The sequence below is a fragment of the Gadus macrocephalus genome, chromosome 14 (genome assembly GCF_031168955.1).
Source record: "Gadus macrocephalus chromosome 14, ASM3116895v1".
Taxonomy (NCBI): domain Eukaryota; kingdom Metazoa; phylum Chordata; class Actinopteri; order Gadiformes; family Gadidae; genus Gadus; species Gadus macrocephalus.
In genome coordinates, this window is record NC_082395.1 from 17319098 (window position 1) to 17334141 (window position 15044).

Genomic DNA, 15044 nt, shown 5'->3' on the forward strand with positions numbered 1-15044 from the left:
TATTTGACGCACTAATAGACTGTCAAAATGGCTTGTATGAATCAAAAAGGTGGATTTTTTTGTCCAAACAAATTGTCTGTAAATGGGGCAAGAGCATTGCATGGAACAATGCATAATACATCTGAAATCCCATAAAAAAAATCAGGCGGGATATTGCATTATTATTCAACAGGTATGTATTTCAACAACTTGCACTACATGGATGAATAAAAATACATACATGTGTAATAAAGCAGGCAAATTATTCATCAAATTCCAAGGCATACCTAGTATTGCCTGAAGGCACTTATCAGTGGCTGGGGAACCACTAATGTTGCTGGCCTTTTCCCTGGCTCTCTGATGCGAGGTAAGGGGGTGTGTCCGTGCGAGGTAAGGGGGTGTGTCCGGGACCCATACGGGTATCTGCCTCAGAGAGTGGGCAGAGGAGGCGGGAAATGGCGCCTGGTAACAACGGAGGATCCTCCGGACTCGGCCTCTGAGTAGCGACAGCGTGAAGGCGGACCGGATCACGTAAACAACCCGCTGTTGTCCCATGTTTGTGGTGGCGGCTGGCGGAGCCCAACTCGTTTCACTCTGCTGCCCGGCTGCACTGCGGATCACTTGTGTGAGTACATACCATGTTGTGTTTCTTGCGTGGGTGAGGGAACATGTTTTCATATAGTGGCTGTTCCCCCATGCTAGCCCGGAGCTATTCGGCAAAAAAAACAAAAACGAAATATGTCTGAAAAAAACAACCATGTTGACGTAGCTTTCAATGGAGTATTTTACACCCACAACGGGGTTGTATCGACAGCCCTTAATGGGGTGATTAATACTGAATGCTGGTCCACGGAGCCCCGGTCCGCCGAGCTGTGTGCTGGTAGCATCTGAGGCAAAGTCAATGGTTTAGCATGTTAGCTTTAGCCACAAAGCTTACAGCCCAGACGGAATGTCATGTTTCTTCACTACATGGTGAGGTCTAGACCCTGGCCATGGTCACCCAGTTCATGTTATTTCGTGTAAGGATTGATAGAAGACCACCCCTTGCTCTGTTTAAACACATGACATGTATTGAAGGTGTATCGGTGGTCTGGATCGTTTCCTTCACTTGATTAATCACTTGATTCATTTCTTCACGGTAACAAGTATCCCCAACAGGCGGCTGTGACACATTTTGCAATTAATCTAAAATATAGCTCGTTACACTGATGTTATACTCATTTCATTGTTATATTCATTTCTGTTTCGTGTTCAAATGCTAAGGGCAGCTTTGATGCTAAACTAGCATCTAGTTCTGTCCAGGTCTGGTTTCATGTTATCCTACTTTCTCAGCATCTGATAATCTTTAAACATTACATTAGTTGTTCAAATGATCACATGTGGTTTGACCCCAAGAACCTAAAATACAACCCTACGCTTCCGACATGTGTGTAACGTTACTTGATGGGTGTTCATTGAACTAACGTTACAGTTGCTAGCTGTCCACCTGGTAGGCGCTGTGTTGATTTTATTATCCACAATCAACATGTGGTTTTCTGTGAATACGTTTGCGGGCTTTTTTTGTTTAAATATATATGTTTATATATAATGTGGTGGTGTTGTTTTTTAAACTTATGTGTAGCTCTTCATGTAGGCTATTGAAAAGGCCCCGGTGGCTAATGATAGCTAACAGGCTAAGAGGCTTGTATTGGCATCGTTGCACCGTTTCCCGCTCACTTGTTGTACCTACATGAGCCCCGGGTGGCTGTCTGCACACATCTCCCACACTATGTATTATACCTAAGCATAAACGCATTGAGTAAGTCTGGCCGTGTAATTAGTTTTAGTTTCTCGTTATTCCCCCTTTTAACTATATCAGAGACGAATTTAAATGCACTTAACCCAGGGTAAACAAAAATATTTAGCACATGTGAATCACTGGACACGTCACTTGAGGAACATTAATGGATTCTCCTCAGTACTTTACATATGTACTATCTTGTGTGTGTGTGTGTGTGCGTATGTTTTTTTGTCACACCACATCTTATTTAAAAATGGTGTCTCTTAGTAATCGTCTTAATGTCCTGCACATTCTGCTGTGGAACCCCAATTTCTAGGTTGGGGTAAATAAAGAACATCTTGTCCAATCACCAGTTTTCACTCTAACTAATCCTGTCAACTCCTGAAAGACACAATGCATCCTTGAGTATCTTGTCAGGATAAGTTGAAAAAGATCACCAATTGATTTGTACAGCCTTAAGCTGATTAACGTCTGTAAGATCAACATAATGACACTGGACTCCTGAGATGCGTTGGTTTATCTTGTGCGAATGGGGTATAGCGGCGTATATACCTACACACCAACTTCATCGGTTTGCAGATACATCCTTGTGGAAATGTAAACCAGATGTAGTTCTGGTGCAGGCACTGGATATGTCCTAACACATTTCCATCTAGTTGTTACATAAACCCAAAAGGGGTTTGGCTTAGGAGGAAGATCGTTTTTCTTTTTTTTTGGTTCGTTTTTTCAACTTAATAGTATATTGCAATTATTTAAATTATCTTAACAGCTGTGTTTGGTTATGCATTTCTCCAAGTTGTCTAAGCAGCTTTTACAAGTACATGGTTTGCACCTCATCCGTTTCTTATGAATTATTTTTATGTTATGTAAATGGGAAATTGCGGAGATGGGGTTTAGAATTGGGAAAGATGCCAAGATGTGCTGTGATGTCAGTGAAATGGGATCCTGAATGCTACCAGATGTTGGCAGAGGCCTGCACTAAAACTGCTACACTACTACAGCACCAGACAAGTACCACAACAATATAAGTACCAGTATCACTACTGTACAACATAACTACACCACCGCAAGTAAACGGAAAACTAGTAGATCTAAATCATTACCGCTCTACAAGACTATTATGAATACTAGTATTACCACTGCATCTCCATTAAAAAAAAATGTGTACTGATATTTAGTCTATTTTAACTTTTAACAAGGAGTTTTTTTTTTAACTCCTTGATCGCCTTTGCTTCATGAATGAGCGTTTCAGCCTCCTACTTCTCTGTGAATGAAATTTAATTTGAAAAGTGTCTAACGTGTTGCTCCATCTCTCTCCCTCCCCCCCCCCTGGTCTCGTTCAGCCGTACATGTGACTGCTGAAACCATGAGGCTGAGAATGCGTAAAGCATCCCAGCAGTCCGTCCCAGCCGTGGCGCCCCGCCCCTCGCGGACCAAGCGCAGGCATTCCGACGTCGAGGAGGACACGCCCACCAGTGGTGGGAGGGGCCTGCTCTCCACTATTAAGAAGTTCATCAGGGGGAGCACCGTCAAGGTAACATCCGCTTAACTAGCAGACCTGTTTGACCGGTCTGGAGTTGTAATTGGTGGCATGGCTTGGGGTTGTGTGAGGGGTTCATGGGAAGCAGAGTTTGTCAATCAATGAGTAGACTCCTGCCTTTCGTTCCCAGCGGCAACCAGTTACTGTACATGGGCGATGGGGTCCACAGTCGAGCGTTGAACCATTCTTCTCTTGCCCACCGGTTGTCCAATTGGAGAAAGTAGCGTAGTATTGGCCAGGGTGTATTTTTCCAGCTGTAATTCCAGTGTGTGTCTGAGCATAGTGTCGTCTTTCTCGGGCTTACTGGAATGCTGCAGCTCGTCCGGTGAGAGCTCAGGCATCATTCTAAATTTAGCTGCTGGCTCACACAGTGGGTGTGTAGCAACAGGCACAAGAACTGGTGGAAAAGTCCTGCTTGGCTGAAACTCTTGTCCTCGCAGACGGACTCACTATATACATTACCGGCCCTTTGATTCCACGATGCGAGAACTACATGCAGGAATTCTGTACCAGACTACTATGCTGACAATTACACCTCCTACCACCCTGCTGTTTGTTTTGAGAACGACAACCGCCTCAGAGATGGCAGATTGCATTTGGGAGTAGAAAAGACACGGACGAATCAAAGGCATATGTTCATCCAAAACAGTGTTTTCATAATATTCCACCACTCAGATGATGGATATTTCCTCCCTTTGGGGTTTTATAGATCCTTCCTGTGAGGTTGAATTCACAGTAATACAATGCTGTGTTAAAATTAATCGAGGCATGCTGTTACGCAGCAGGCCGTCATCTGATGCCCAGTTCACACCACTTTCTAAACTGTTGCACTCATGATAACAACAAATATAACAACAACATAGTCTGTTGATGGGTTTCATGGATGGGACTTAAAAAAAATCTATTCAGATCTTGTTTTGTGTCCTTCCTATCTGATGGATCAGGGGATCAGTTCTGTACTGCTCATAATGGTAACTTTCTTTAATCTATTATGAGATTCTTCTACCAAATTTACCTCGGATGAGGAAGAGGTTGCTCTGCTGTCCAGACTTCATAAAGTGGTTTTCCCATTGGCGCCTTTGTAATTGGACAGCATCCTTATCTAGGGTTTCTATTGGATTGACATGCCAGGGGCAGAGGCGTAGCCGTGGTAATAGGTATACAATCAGACCACCATCATACTGATGCCATAAGGAGTGATGCTCTGATTGGATTAGTGCTCATCCCTGCCCGTAAAGTATATCTCCAATTATTTATTTTTTTCTTCAACATTGTATTTCCATACGTGCAAATTAACATCTCCAAGACAAGGTTAAACCTGAAGAACTCATTCATTCAATGTGGGATCTCAGTGTACGCACGCATACATACACACACACAGGCATGTATTACTCACACCTTCTGCAGACCAATTCCATGAAAACACAGTGGCACGTAACACTGCCCCTCTCCTCCTGCTGGTGTCCTGTGTCCACATGTATCCGGATAGGCCTTGGCACGGATTACTCACACCTTCCATTAAAACGTGCGTGCGGCCCAGTGGACTTGTGTTATTGTGTGTGTCTCCCCCCCAACTCGACATGTGAATCACCAAGTAAACCAGTTCCGGTGTAATGCTGTAGCACCTGGCCACGAGCATTAACTAGCATTAACTAGCATTATAAGCTGCTGTGAATTTTGGCTGACCACAGAGGAGATGGCAACCTTCCAGATGTTGGACTTTAAATCCCATTAAAATATTAGGACCAGCTCATGCACAACTAGTCATGGGTGTCATCACTTGTTTGCACTGGTCAGGGCCAATGATCATGTCGGTGACGCATGTGTCCTAGGAAGGAAGCAGTCATCAGGAGCTTCATCGGCCAAATGGCCGTGCTCATACTCGTTCTCGTACGTCATAGTACAAAATACTTTTATGATTTGGATGCGAGGTGTATCTGGGATCAGTGTCTTCCGCTTTACAGTTGTGATGAGATTATTTAACATTAAAGGCTTGCGTGTTTTCTTCACCTTCTTTTCTGTCCTGTCAAACCTAGCAAGTATCCACCATTGAAGTTGCTACAACTGTCAGGGTGTCATTTAGGCTGTGTTCTATACAGTCTGCTAGGGACATGCATCTTATGATAAAGTATGACTACAACGAATATTATGCTACGTGTGTCCATTTTGAAAAAAAATCAAATTTTCTTTTACATCAAGACTCGCACCATGATTGAACAAATATACACTTTCTGTCACACATTACACCTTTTAACCAGAACATTGTTGAAGGACGTGAAAAGCCATGCTAAATGTATCTATCCTCCTGTGTTGTGACGTTTATTCATTATTGTTCCAGGTCCAACAGGATAGCCCAGCCAAGAAGGCACGTCTCCACTGTGATGTGGACAACAACCTGATCTCTTCGACCCCGACCGGTAGACCCCAGGCACGGCCCAGCCGGAAAGGCCCCGCCAACGGACGTGAGTGGTGCTCCCAGCCCGGCGGAGGGATGGGTCCCACTTTATCCATCGGGAGGACATTGTTCTCCCGCTGGGAAAACCTTGTGTGGCAATAGATTCAGAGTACTTTATAAATCAAGCAAGGAAGCGCTTTCTATCGCAATTGCTCAGCTCCAGATGGAAAATTGAAATGTAAAAAAAGCAATGCAGTACAGAAATGTTCATATGAAATGCAGAAAAACATTCACATATAGACACAAAAATGTACATGCAAAATGTGCTAAATACAGCTAATTAATTCAATCGATTCCCTTTTTCATTTTATTCCAATGGTCCATTTCCTCCTGCTGTTCCCCCAGAGACCAGCAACCATGACAGAAGTAAGGAGAAGGCCAACGGAAAGATGGAGGAGACCACGGAGGTGGAGCTCCCCGTCAGCCCACCCCGCTCCACCCTCCTGGGCACCATCTTCTCCCCCGTCTTCAACTTCTTCTCGCCAGCTAAAGCCGGTACTTGACCAGAACCTTTTCCAAGTGTCCTTTTGCTCCGTTTTGTTTGTTTGTTCCCTTTGTGGGTCCAAGGGGGATGGCTCGAAAACTAGATGTTAAGGATTTTAAACGGTTTCGCATATTCACACAACTGGTGCCGAGTTTGTAATGCTCATCCAACTAATAACATTAGAGCCATCATACTGTGGAACATAATGCATTCAATCTGGGCAATATATATAAATCTATGGTGATGGTAAATGGTAATCTGTCCATCTGGTATAATATGTAAATCTGTTTTGTGCCCTGTTGATAATCTTGTAATCTGTCCTGCTACAGTGGTAGTAATCTGGTAATGGGTTGGGACGGTTCTGTCCTGTTGCTAGTACAAGTAATCTGGTAATATCTCCTGCTAGTGTTATGGCCGGTTGAGAGCTTATTTCGGTAGTTTTTGTGTCCTTTTGTCTTTATGTTTCTAATAATCTGGCGTGTGTGTGTTGTGGCAGCGCCGGCCGGGTCGGACTCCCCAGACCAGGCGGTGGAGGCGGAGGAGGTGGTGAAGCAGCTGGAGATAGAGCAGGTGGAGGAGATCCCCGCCGGCACAGCCACGGCGGTGCAGGACCTCCCCAGCGCCGTCCCCCTTTACCCCACCAGGCCCCCGCCGCTCCCAGCGCAGCAGAGCCCCATCGCCTCGGCGGCCCCCCCGCTACCGCCTTCCCCTCCTCCACCACCTCCCCCCCAGGAGGAGGAGAAGACGGAGGCAGCGGGAGAGTTGGAGCCGGACATTGACCTGCCGCCACTCACAGGTAACCGCCATGGGCACAGAGGATAATCATGACGCCGGGATGCAGATAATCGGCATGGCAACACAAGAGCGTTCTATCCCATCACTGCACTACTGCACACGCTGTTCAACATGGATGTTTAAACAACAAACGATTAGGGGGTGGGCTCCGCGAGGTGCGCCTCACACGTGTCCTGGGTTCTGGAGAACCTCACTCTTTTTCTCGTGAGTTAGCAGGGATGTACGTATGCATTTTATCCCGTGGAACACAAGGTGTCTAAATTGAAATCCCTTTTTGGCCTGTTCTCCCGTCCCCTCCCAATAGCTCCAGGGTCCACTCCGGACACGGCCTACGTGGACGTCGCCCCCACTACGGTGCCAGCCGAGCCTACCTACGAGGAGGACTGGGAGGTGTTTGATCCGTGAGTCTGCTGCTGCTGCTGCTGATCGCATTGCTTTAGTGTTAAGAAAGAAGTGGACGGATGTCTGTTCATTCCAAGGCAGTTAGGTAGTTCTCTTGGCTCACTTTTTGATATGGCTTTCTTTTATAGGATTGTACCGATCAGGGTGAACAAACCTTGGTAACTGTCTCTGCTGCTTTCACAAAGACATCCATCACCAATATCATCAGTCAAAATCACTTTGTCATTTCTGTCTAAGAGCATTTCGCATAAACGCACCTGCCAGGAATGTAAACAATATAAATATAGCACTTTGGTCTTTGCGACGAGACATTTAGGGAAGTACTTGTATGGCGAGTCACTGATTTGTCCGGAAACCTCATACTGACTGACGCACACTGACTGACCCCCCCCCAGATGACTGCTGGATATCAGCCTACCTCATTTGTTCCAGCCTATTAGTAGTTTGTTTGGTTTATTGGTTGTCCATTTTAATGAGTCTGTTGTACTCCATGTTGCTCTACGTTAACCCGCGTCATCTGTGTTGTGTTTTTCAGTTATTTCTTCATCAAGCACGTTCCTCCTCTCACTGAAGAGCAGCTGACCCGCAAACCAGCCTTGCCTCTGAAGACCCGCAGCACTCCTGAGTTCTCCCTGGTGCTAGACCTGGTCTGTACACACTCTTTCTCACACTGTGTGGTACACAAAACAGCCTTACCTCTGGAGACCCAGTGCACGCCCACGTTTTCTCTTGTGCTAGGCCACACACACACTCACTCACTCATGTTACCTTCCTCTCTCTCATTTTTTTTGATTGGTCACACATTTGTTTCCACTGTGATACAACTTTGATTAGAGTTTTATGTTTCAGCAGTGTGAGCACACTGTACACACAGTCCCACACCTACTGTACACATGCTTAACATGATGCACTAATCAGCTTTGACTCATGCAGAGTTTTCCGTGATGTTAGGGAGTGTCAGGGAGTACAGCGGGGTTGTCTGGCCCCGCTCTACTCCAAAGTTCGCGTAGAGCGGAAAAGTTGCTGTTTCGGTCCCTGGCTCCTAGTTAAGTGTATGTGTCCCTGAGCAAGATGCCTATTCCTAAACGATACTGACACGCTGGCTGTTGCCTTGCTTGGTGGCTTGGTAAATGAATGGGTGAATTGAATGCAATAATTCTAAAGTAATGCGAGTGGCAACGGGTCTGAAAAGCGCTATATATAAATACGGACCATTTACTACATACTTCTCATGCTGGATTCACTCATGTCACCAATTCACCCTTTTAAGTAATTTATTGTTCATAAATGCTGGAAATTATTAATTTATTCCTTTTAAATACATCAGTTTCATTGCCATCAATGTTTCAGGGATGTAGTAGAGGAAGGGATGTTGTTTATCACTAACGCCAGTAGTGGAACTACAGCACGAGACCCTGTGATCTGTGCTGCTAAAGCTGCTGCTGAACGGCAAAGAAACAAACGGGAGAGATAAGAGGCTACAGCTTCAAAGATAAACGCCATAAAATATGTTTCCATGACAACCAGCCACATGCAGAGCTTTGAAAAGCATCGGTGTGGGCATTGAAGTCTAAACAAACGGGACTGTTGTAATAGGACAATAAGGCACTCGAATGCCTACATTAAGCCCTTCTCCTGTTATTGAACTGTATTTTTGAGTTGTCTCTGGACCTGTGTTTCCACAGGACGAGACGTTGGTCCACTGCAGTCTGAACGAGCTGGAGGACGCCGCACTTACCTTCCCTGTCCTCTTCCAGGATGTCATCTACCAGGTGAGGCTCTCCGGATCCCCTCATTAGGACCCTCTGGGGTCTCACCAGTGGCTTTATGGCGCGTTTCCACTGCAGGGTGCGGATCGGATCGCAAAGGTGCGGATCGGGTCGCGTTTCCACCACCAAAAGTGGGCTTAGCCGTACCCGTTTTGGCCTCGTTTTCAGGACTCCTCCGTTGGGGTACTGGAGACGAGACGCCTGAAAGGGTCCCGGGAAGAAACATCACTTCCGGGTGACGCGGGGATAAAAACAAACAAACAGTAGCCTCGAGGTATTATTCTTTACAATTAACATGTCGCGTAAAACGCTTGCTTGGGCGAACAAGGAGGTGGAGACGTTTCTTCTGCATTCTTGGGGAGGAAGACGTTGTTTACGATGTTTTCGTAGCTGCCGCGGCGATCGACATCCGGCCTACCACAAAGGGTACTGTCGGCGGTGGAAACGCGACCTCAGAACTGAGCTGGGCTATACCGCCCCCTCCCTACCGCACCTTTGCGATCCGATCCGTTCCGCACCCTGCAGAATGTCACAGACAGTGCCCACCTTTCAGCCTAGAGTACTGGAGAACCTGCTAGAACAATAACAATGGAAAAATGTCACATATGCAATCCAGAGATCCATTATTTTCCCCTTCTGTTAGGTTCAACAAATCATCCCAAATTTTTTGGCATGAATGTGTGATGAATAAAAAGACATATCTTAAATATATTTATGCATTTTCATAATAGCATGTTCTCGCTGACAATTAAATGCATCAGATTGCCTCATGTTGTACTGTGAGATGTGTGTATGTGTATGTGGTTAACGGTGGTGTTTCCTGCAGGTCTACGTGCGTCTCAGGCCGTTCTTCAGAGAGTTCCTGGAGCGCATGTCCCAGATCTATGAGGCAAGGACGCCTCCAGGGGCTGCAGTCGAATGTTGAGACTGGTCAGAATTTGTGTCTGTGGTCACCGTGACTGATCCTGTCCTTTGTCCTTCAGATCATCCTCTTCACGGCCTCCAAGAAGGTGTATGCTGACAAATTGCTCAACATCCTGGACCCCAAGAAACAGCTCGTCAGGTCGGACTCTTTAAAAACCACCATTCGTTCATTTTGTTTCTTATTATGTACCATTCATTTGTTATGATTACTGTAGGCCACGATCCCACTGAATGCTTTTAACGACTGGGAGCGGCTAGTTTGTCATTGTTGTCAATGGGAAGCAGGTCTTTGGACTAGGGATCGACCGATACAGATTTTTTAGGGCCGATACGATACCGATATTTTTTCATCAGCCTTAGCCGATACGCCGATACCGATTTTCTTGAGCCGATTTTATTATTATTATTTTTTTAAAGGAACAATTATTGAACTTCAATATAAAAAACAATATTTAACAAATAGTAAAAACAGGTGAAGTAGAACAAGTAAGAACAAGTAGATGAACAATATTTAACAAATATTAAAAACAGGTGAGGTAGAACAAGTAAAAAAAAAATAATAATAATAATAATCAGCCAAAAAAAAGCCGCGTATCGGCCGATACGATACACGTAAAAAACGCGAATATCGGCCGATAATATCGGCCGACCGATATATCGGTCGATCCCTACTTTGGACCACGGCTTTTGCGTTGCTCTGCGCCACGCTAAGCAACTCAAGAAACAAGCAGCCAACGTCATCGTCCATTTACATGCAGATTTTCCATAGTTGCTTTGCAACAGTAAAAAGGCTTAAACCTAAAGGCAGTGCAGTCCACCTGGCGTCTGACTCGTATCTCGATCTCTGTGTTGCTGCAGGCACCGGCTCTTCCGCGAGCACTGCGTTTGTGTCCAGGGGAACTACATCAAGGACCTGAACATTCTGGGCAGAGATCTCTCCAAGACCATCATCATTGACAATTCACCACAGGCCTTCGCTTACCAGGTGAACTGGGAACCCATCACTCCCTGGAGTGGAGTGTCTCTGTTCTGTATGATGGCAGGAACACATTAAAACCTCTTGGTAGTCTCACAGTTGGTATAGACACCATTTGGTATGTGGGCTTAACAGTCGAGACGGTTACAGTTTTTACCAAATGATAGAACCAGTGCAGAGATAGTATAATGTAGAAGTGATGGTTGGATAAGTGGGCAGGATCTGTGGCTAAGCTGTAATGTCTACAGTCTACCTGTAGGCTGTGTTGAAGGTGTCAGCTTTGACTAAATTGTAGTTATTAGGCTGTAATATAGACGGTGTATTGATGGGTTTTATATATGTTGGGACTGTAATGCATGTATATCGGAGGGAAATGTTTGTAAACATGGACTGAAATGTTAGCGGCTGACGGTTGGTATTTCAAGAACAACAACTTGTTGACATGGTGATTAAACCCTCCCCTCTCCCCCTAGCTCTCCAATGGCATTCCAATAGAGAGCTGGTTCATGGACAAGAATGACAATGAGCTGTTGAAGCTGGTCCCCTTCCTTGAGAAGTTGGTAGAGATGGTGAGTTCATTGCTTACGGACATGTTTGTTAAATACATAGTCCTAAACAGTCCTACACACGCTGTTCTTGTCATAGAACAATGTGCTCTGGACCATATAAGGAATTGTGAGTATTTTACATTGAGATGGATGTTTTTTTTTCTTTTTTTATGTCGTCTCTCCAGAACCAAGATGTCCGCCCACACGTACGAGAGCGGTTCCGGCTACACGACCTGCTGCCCCCGGACTGAGTCACCGTGGTTACAGGACAACTGTCATCAACAGCGGACATGTAAAAAGCCCTCCTTCAGACGAACTCGACAACATTACCATTACTGTTAAATCATCGGCCCCTTTTCCTTCCTTCCCCGTTCACTTTTGTTTTTTAAACCCAAAATGATTTTATGACTAAACATCATGATGAAGAAGAATATAACGATTTTTAAAGCCGGGGTTGGGATATTTTTTTCTACCAACGACATGAAATGGAAAAATGAAACCAACTTCTCCGGAGGAGCTGTGTGGACTCCTTTTTGTTCTCCCGTTGCTGCGGCAACACCTGAAAACCGATTTTAGGGGAAGACCACCTTTTTAAAAATGACGATCTCCTAGCTCTGGCTAGCCCTTTTCACGCCAATACCAGCCCCCCCCCCCCCCCCCCCCCAGGTGCTCCTCCGCTCGGTGTAAAAGACTCCAAAATGGACGAGGACTTCTTCGTCTATAGGACTGCGTTGGACTGCCACCATGTCCCTCCTTTTTTGAACATGTAGTAGCGTCTAAGATGTCATTATGCATTCCTCTACAGCTGAATTTTGCATCACTCTGGCTGCTGGCATTTTGTTTTTAGTAAAGAAAAATATAAGAAAAATGAACTGTTTGTGTATAGGTGGGTGGTTTGGGTAGGGTGGGGAGAGGGTCCCTGTATGGTCACATGAATAAACGGTATGCTGAGGTTTGTGTGCCGTGCCGGTGTAAGCAACCGGGCACGCTCAAACGTTAAGTAAACACATGATGGCTTTCTAATTAAGAATTGGCTTGAAGTCTGCTTACCTGAAACACGCAACAGGTCATTAAAGGGCATTCATTTTTAAAGTGATACGTGTCAAAGTTAAGTTTCTATATATGTTTTTTGTTTTTAACGGTCTTTTGGTCTGATATCAGTATTGTTTTCTGCTCCCAGTCGTAGTTCAGCTCGAGGCTAGGCTAACTCTCACGTGTAACTAGATGGCTATGTGTTTGTACCTCTTGGAGATTAACTCCTGTAGCACCTCTTTGCCAGCATGTGATGGATTCTGGTCAGCCTGTGGGCCAGGCCCTGTCTGGTACCCACGTCTGTTGGCCGTTCCCAATGCAGCACCAATTCCCCCACACCTCCCCGTATCTCCTGGCAGTGTCTCCTTTCCTTGACCCTGTTTTATGTACGTTCTCTGATGCCTTTTTTTTTTTTTTTTTTTTTTTTTGGAATGCAGTTTTACAGTGATTTCGTTGACAAACGGCAACTATATGAATGTGTTTCTGCCCCTACCGCCGTGCTTTTGGACAGTGGTTTAGTAATACTCGATGTCCCTCTCCACGGAACCCTCAGAGGGTTGGAGGTCGTGCCCCCATGATGTGTCGTCGTAGGATAGGTTTTTGTTAGTGCTGGCGGCGTGACCACCACCACGCTGGAAAGCGGACCCCCGCCCCGACTCCCCATGTCCTTACTTCTGCGGCGTTGGGTTCCGGTGTCGGCTGGTGATGTCTGATGCAGCGCTGTAGAAATACTCCTGGAGTCCTCGCTTTCGTCGGTGCGTTGACGTTACAGTAGCACACATCTTGGTTTAACCCCCCTGGGTTTTGTAGAAGACAATCAAGACCTCTTGTTTTAAGATGTGGGGCTCGGTTTTATTTGTTGTGTCGTATGTAGTTGTGGTCCATGAACAAAGCAGTATGGCTTCCCTTTTTCCTTCTTCCGGCTTGTAGAGCACAAACGGCTCACTGCGTATCCATGCCTCTCCTAGCTGGAGAACCATGACTCGAGTCTAGCCTGATCACTCCCTGGGCGCTATGTATGTATGTTTGTATGTGCGTACGTGTGTGTCCAGACTCTGAATGTAAGCTACGCAGAGAGCTCCAGCTGAACAGGCTCCTTCATTCTCCACAGCTCATCGCTGCCTATTTCAGTTTGAAAGAGGTACCAAAACCTGAAACCAAATGGCAGCAACAGCAACCCCTCTGGTGAAACAATGCACATACTGCAGTTGCCGTTTTCTGATTGGCTGTAATAGGTGCAGAGCGATGCCATTCAACTTGTCAGCTAAAGCATAGACATCCGCTGGTGCTAATGATGGGGTTTGGTGTCCCTGTGCGTTTGGTTACTCCTTTAACTGATATGGTATGGGGCATGTTACACAGACCCTCGGGATTACCAGGCGGCTAGAGGGGAGTTGACAATGAATTAGTTATTCAGGGGGTCCCACCTTGATAATGCTGTCCCTTTACGATGGGGTACCCCAGGTGTTGGAGAGATGGTTATGGGAGCATGGTGCGGATTGTGAGCTGGGCTTGTTTTATTTTTATTTTTCTGAAGGATCGGTCAGGAGGTGTTTTGATATTTGTCATCCAGCTCGTTTTTATGTGCATTACCATTTGTATTGTACACTTGGGTGTTGTACAATAACAAACTGATTCATGTTTAAAAAAATCCTTGAATAAGGAAAATCTTTTGTATTTTTGATTTCAAAAGGCATGTCGTATCTACTTTTTAAATGTATTAATGAAGATTTAACTTTACATAAGATGGAGTGTCTTTTTTTCTTACAACTATCTGTATGTATGTTTAGTTTAGCACAGTGTCACTAAACTGTTTAACTTAGCATGTAGAGATTCAAGCTTGCTATATGAGGAAAGTCCTGGTTAAGCTTTAATCAAGGCACTTCATTTCTGCAGAAAAAAAGCAATCGTGTTACAGATCCTTTTTTTTTCTCCCCAATATCTGTTCAGCCATTTTACTTGCAGGAAATGCTATTTGTGCTAAAGATGTATTTAAAAAAAAAAATGCTTAAAGACATCTTTCTTGGCCAAAAGGCTATGCTATTGTAAAGTGTATATACAGTTACAATGACTTTCTGAAACAAAGTTTTAAAGTTAACCTCCTGTGTGTTTTTGTCTTCATTTTGTGCATGCTTGAACTTCCAAATTTGGCCTGAGAAAAACACTGAGAACCAAACTTCCACCGCAGCTAAAAGCGTCTAATGCAGGCTAATTACGTGTTGGCTATTCCAGAGGCTTTCCTTGATTAAGTGATACCTTGCCCTCCTAGACCATATTCGCTAATCTGATAGAGGCTTGTTTTATTGCTTCAAATAATTCCCCCAGGCAAGTATTCTGAATAACTATTTCCACAACAGCCC

At 45.0% G+C, this 15044-nt stretch overlaps 1 protein-coding gene across 1 annotated transcript; it reads left to right on the top strand.

Moving 5' to 3' along the window:
• The first annotated feature begins 390 nt into the window (after positions 1-390).
• Positions 391-14782, top strand: ctdspl2b (CTD (carboxy-terminal domain, RNA polymerase II, polypeptide A) small phosphatase like 2b). Its single transcript, XM_060072153.1, has 13 exons — positions 391-604; positions 3103-3293; positions 5638-5761; positions 6100-6249; positions 6735-7034; positions 7338-7434; positions 7971-8082; positions 9121-9207; positions 10031-10093; positions 10188-10267; positions 10987-11113; positions 11578-11673; positions 11838-14782. Exons 2-13 carry the CDS (start codon positions 3126-3128, stop codon positions 11901-11903), a joined length of 1470 nt encoding a protein of 489 aa, XP_059928136.1. The 5' UTR covers positions 391-604; positions 3103-3125; the 3' UTR covers positions 11904-14782.
• Positions 14783-15044: the final 262 nt, after the last annotated feature.

Bases quoted from the DNA above. Each gene is read 5' to 3' on its own strand.
- ctdspl2b (XM_060072153.1), top strand. From the start codon at position 3,126: ATGAGGCTGAGAATGCGTAAAGCATCCCAGCAGTCCGTCCCAGCCGTG. The intron at 8,083-9,120 runs GTCTGTACACAC...GTGTTTCCACAG, and splicing joins TCTCCCTGGTGCTAGACCTG to GACGAGACGTTGGTCCACTG. The intron at 11,674-11,837 runs GTGAGTTCATTG...TCGTCTCTCCAG, and splicing joins TTGAGAAGTTGGTAGAGATG to AACCAAGATGTCCGCCCACA.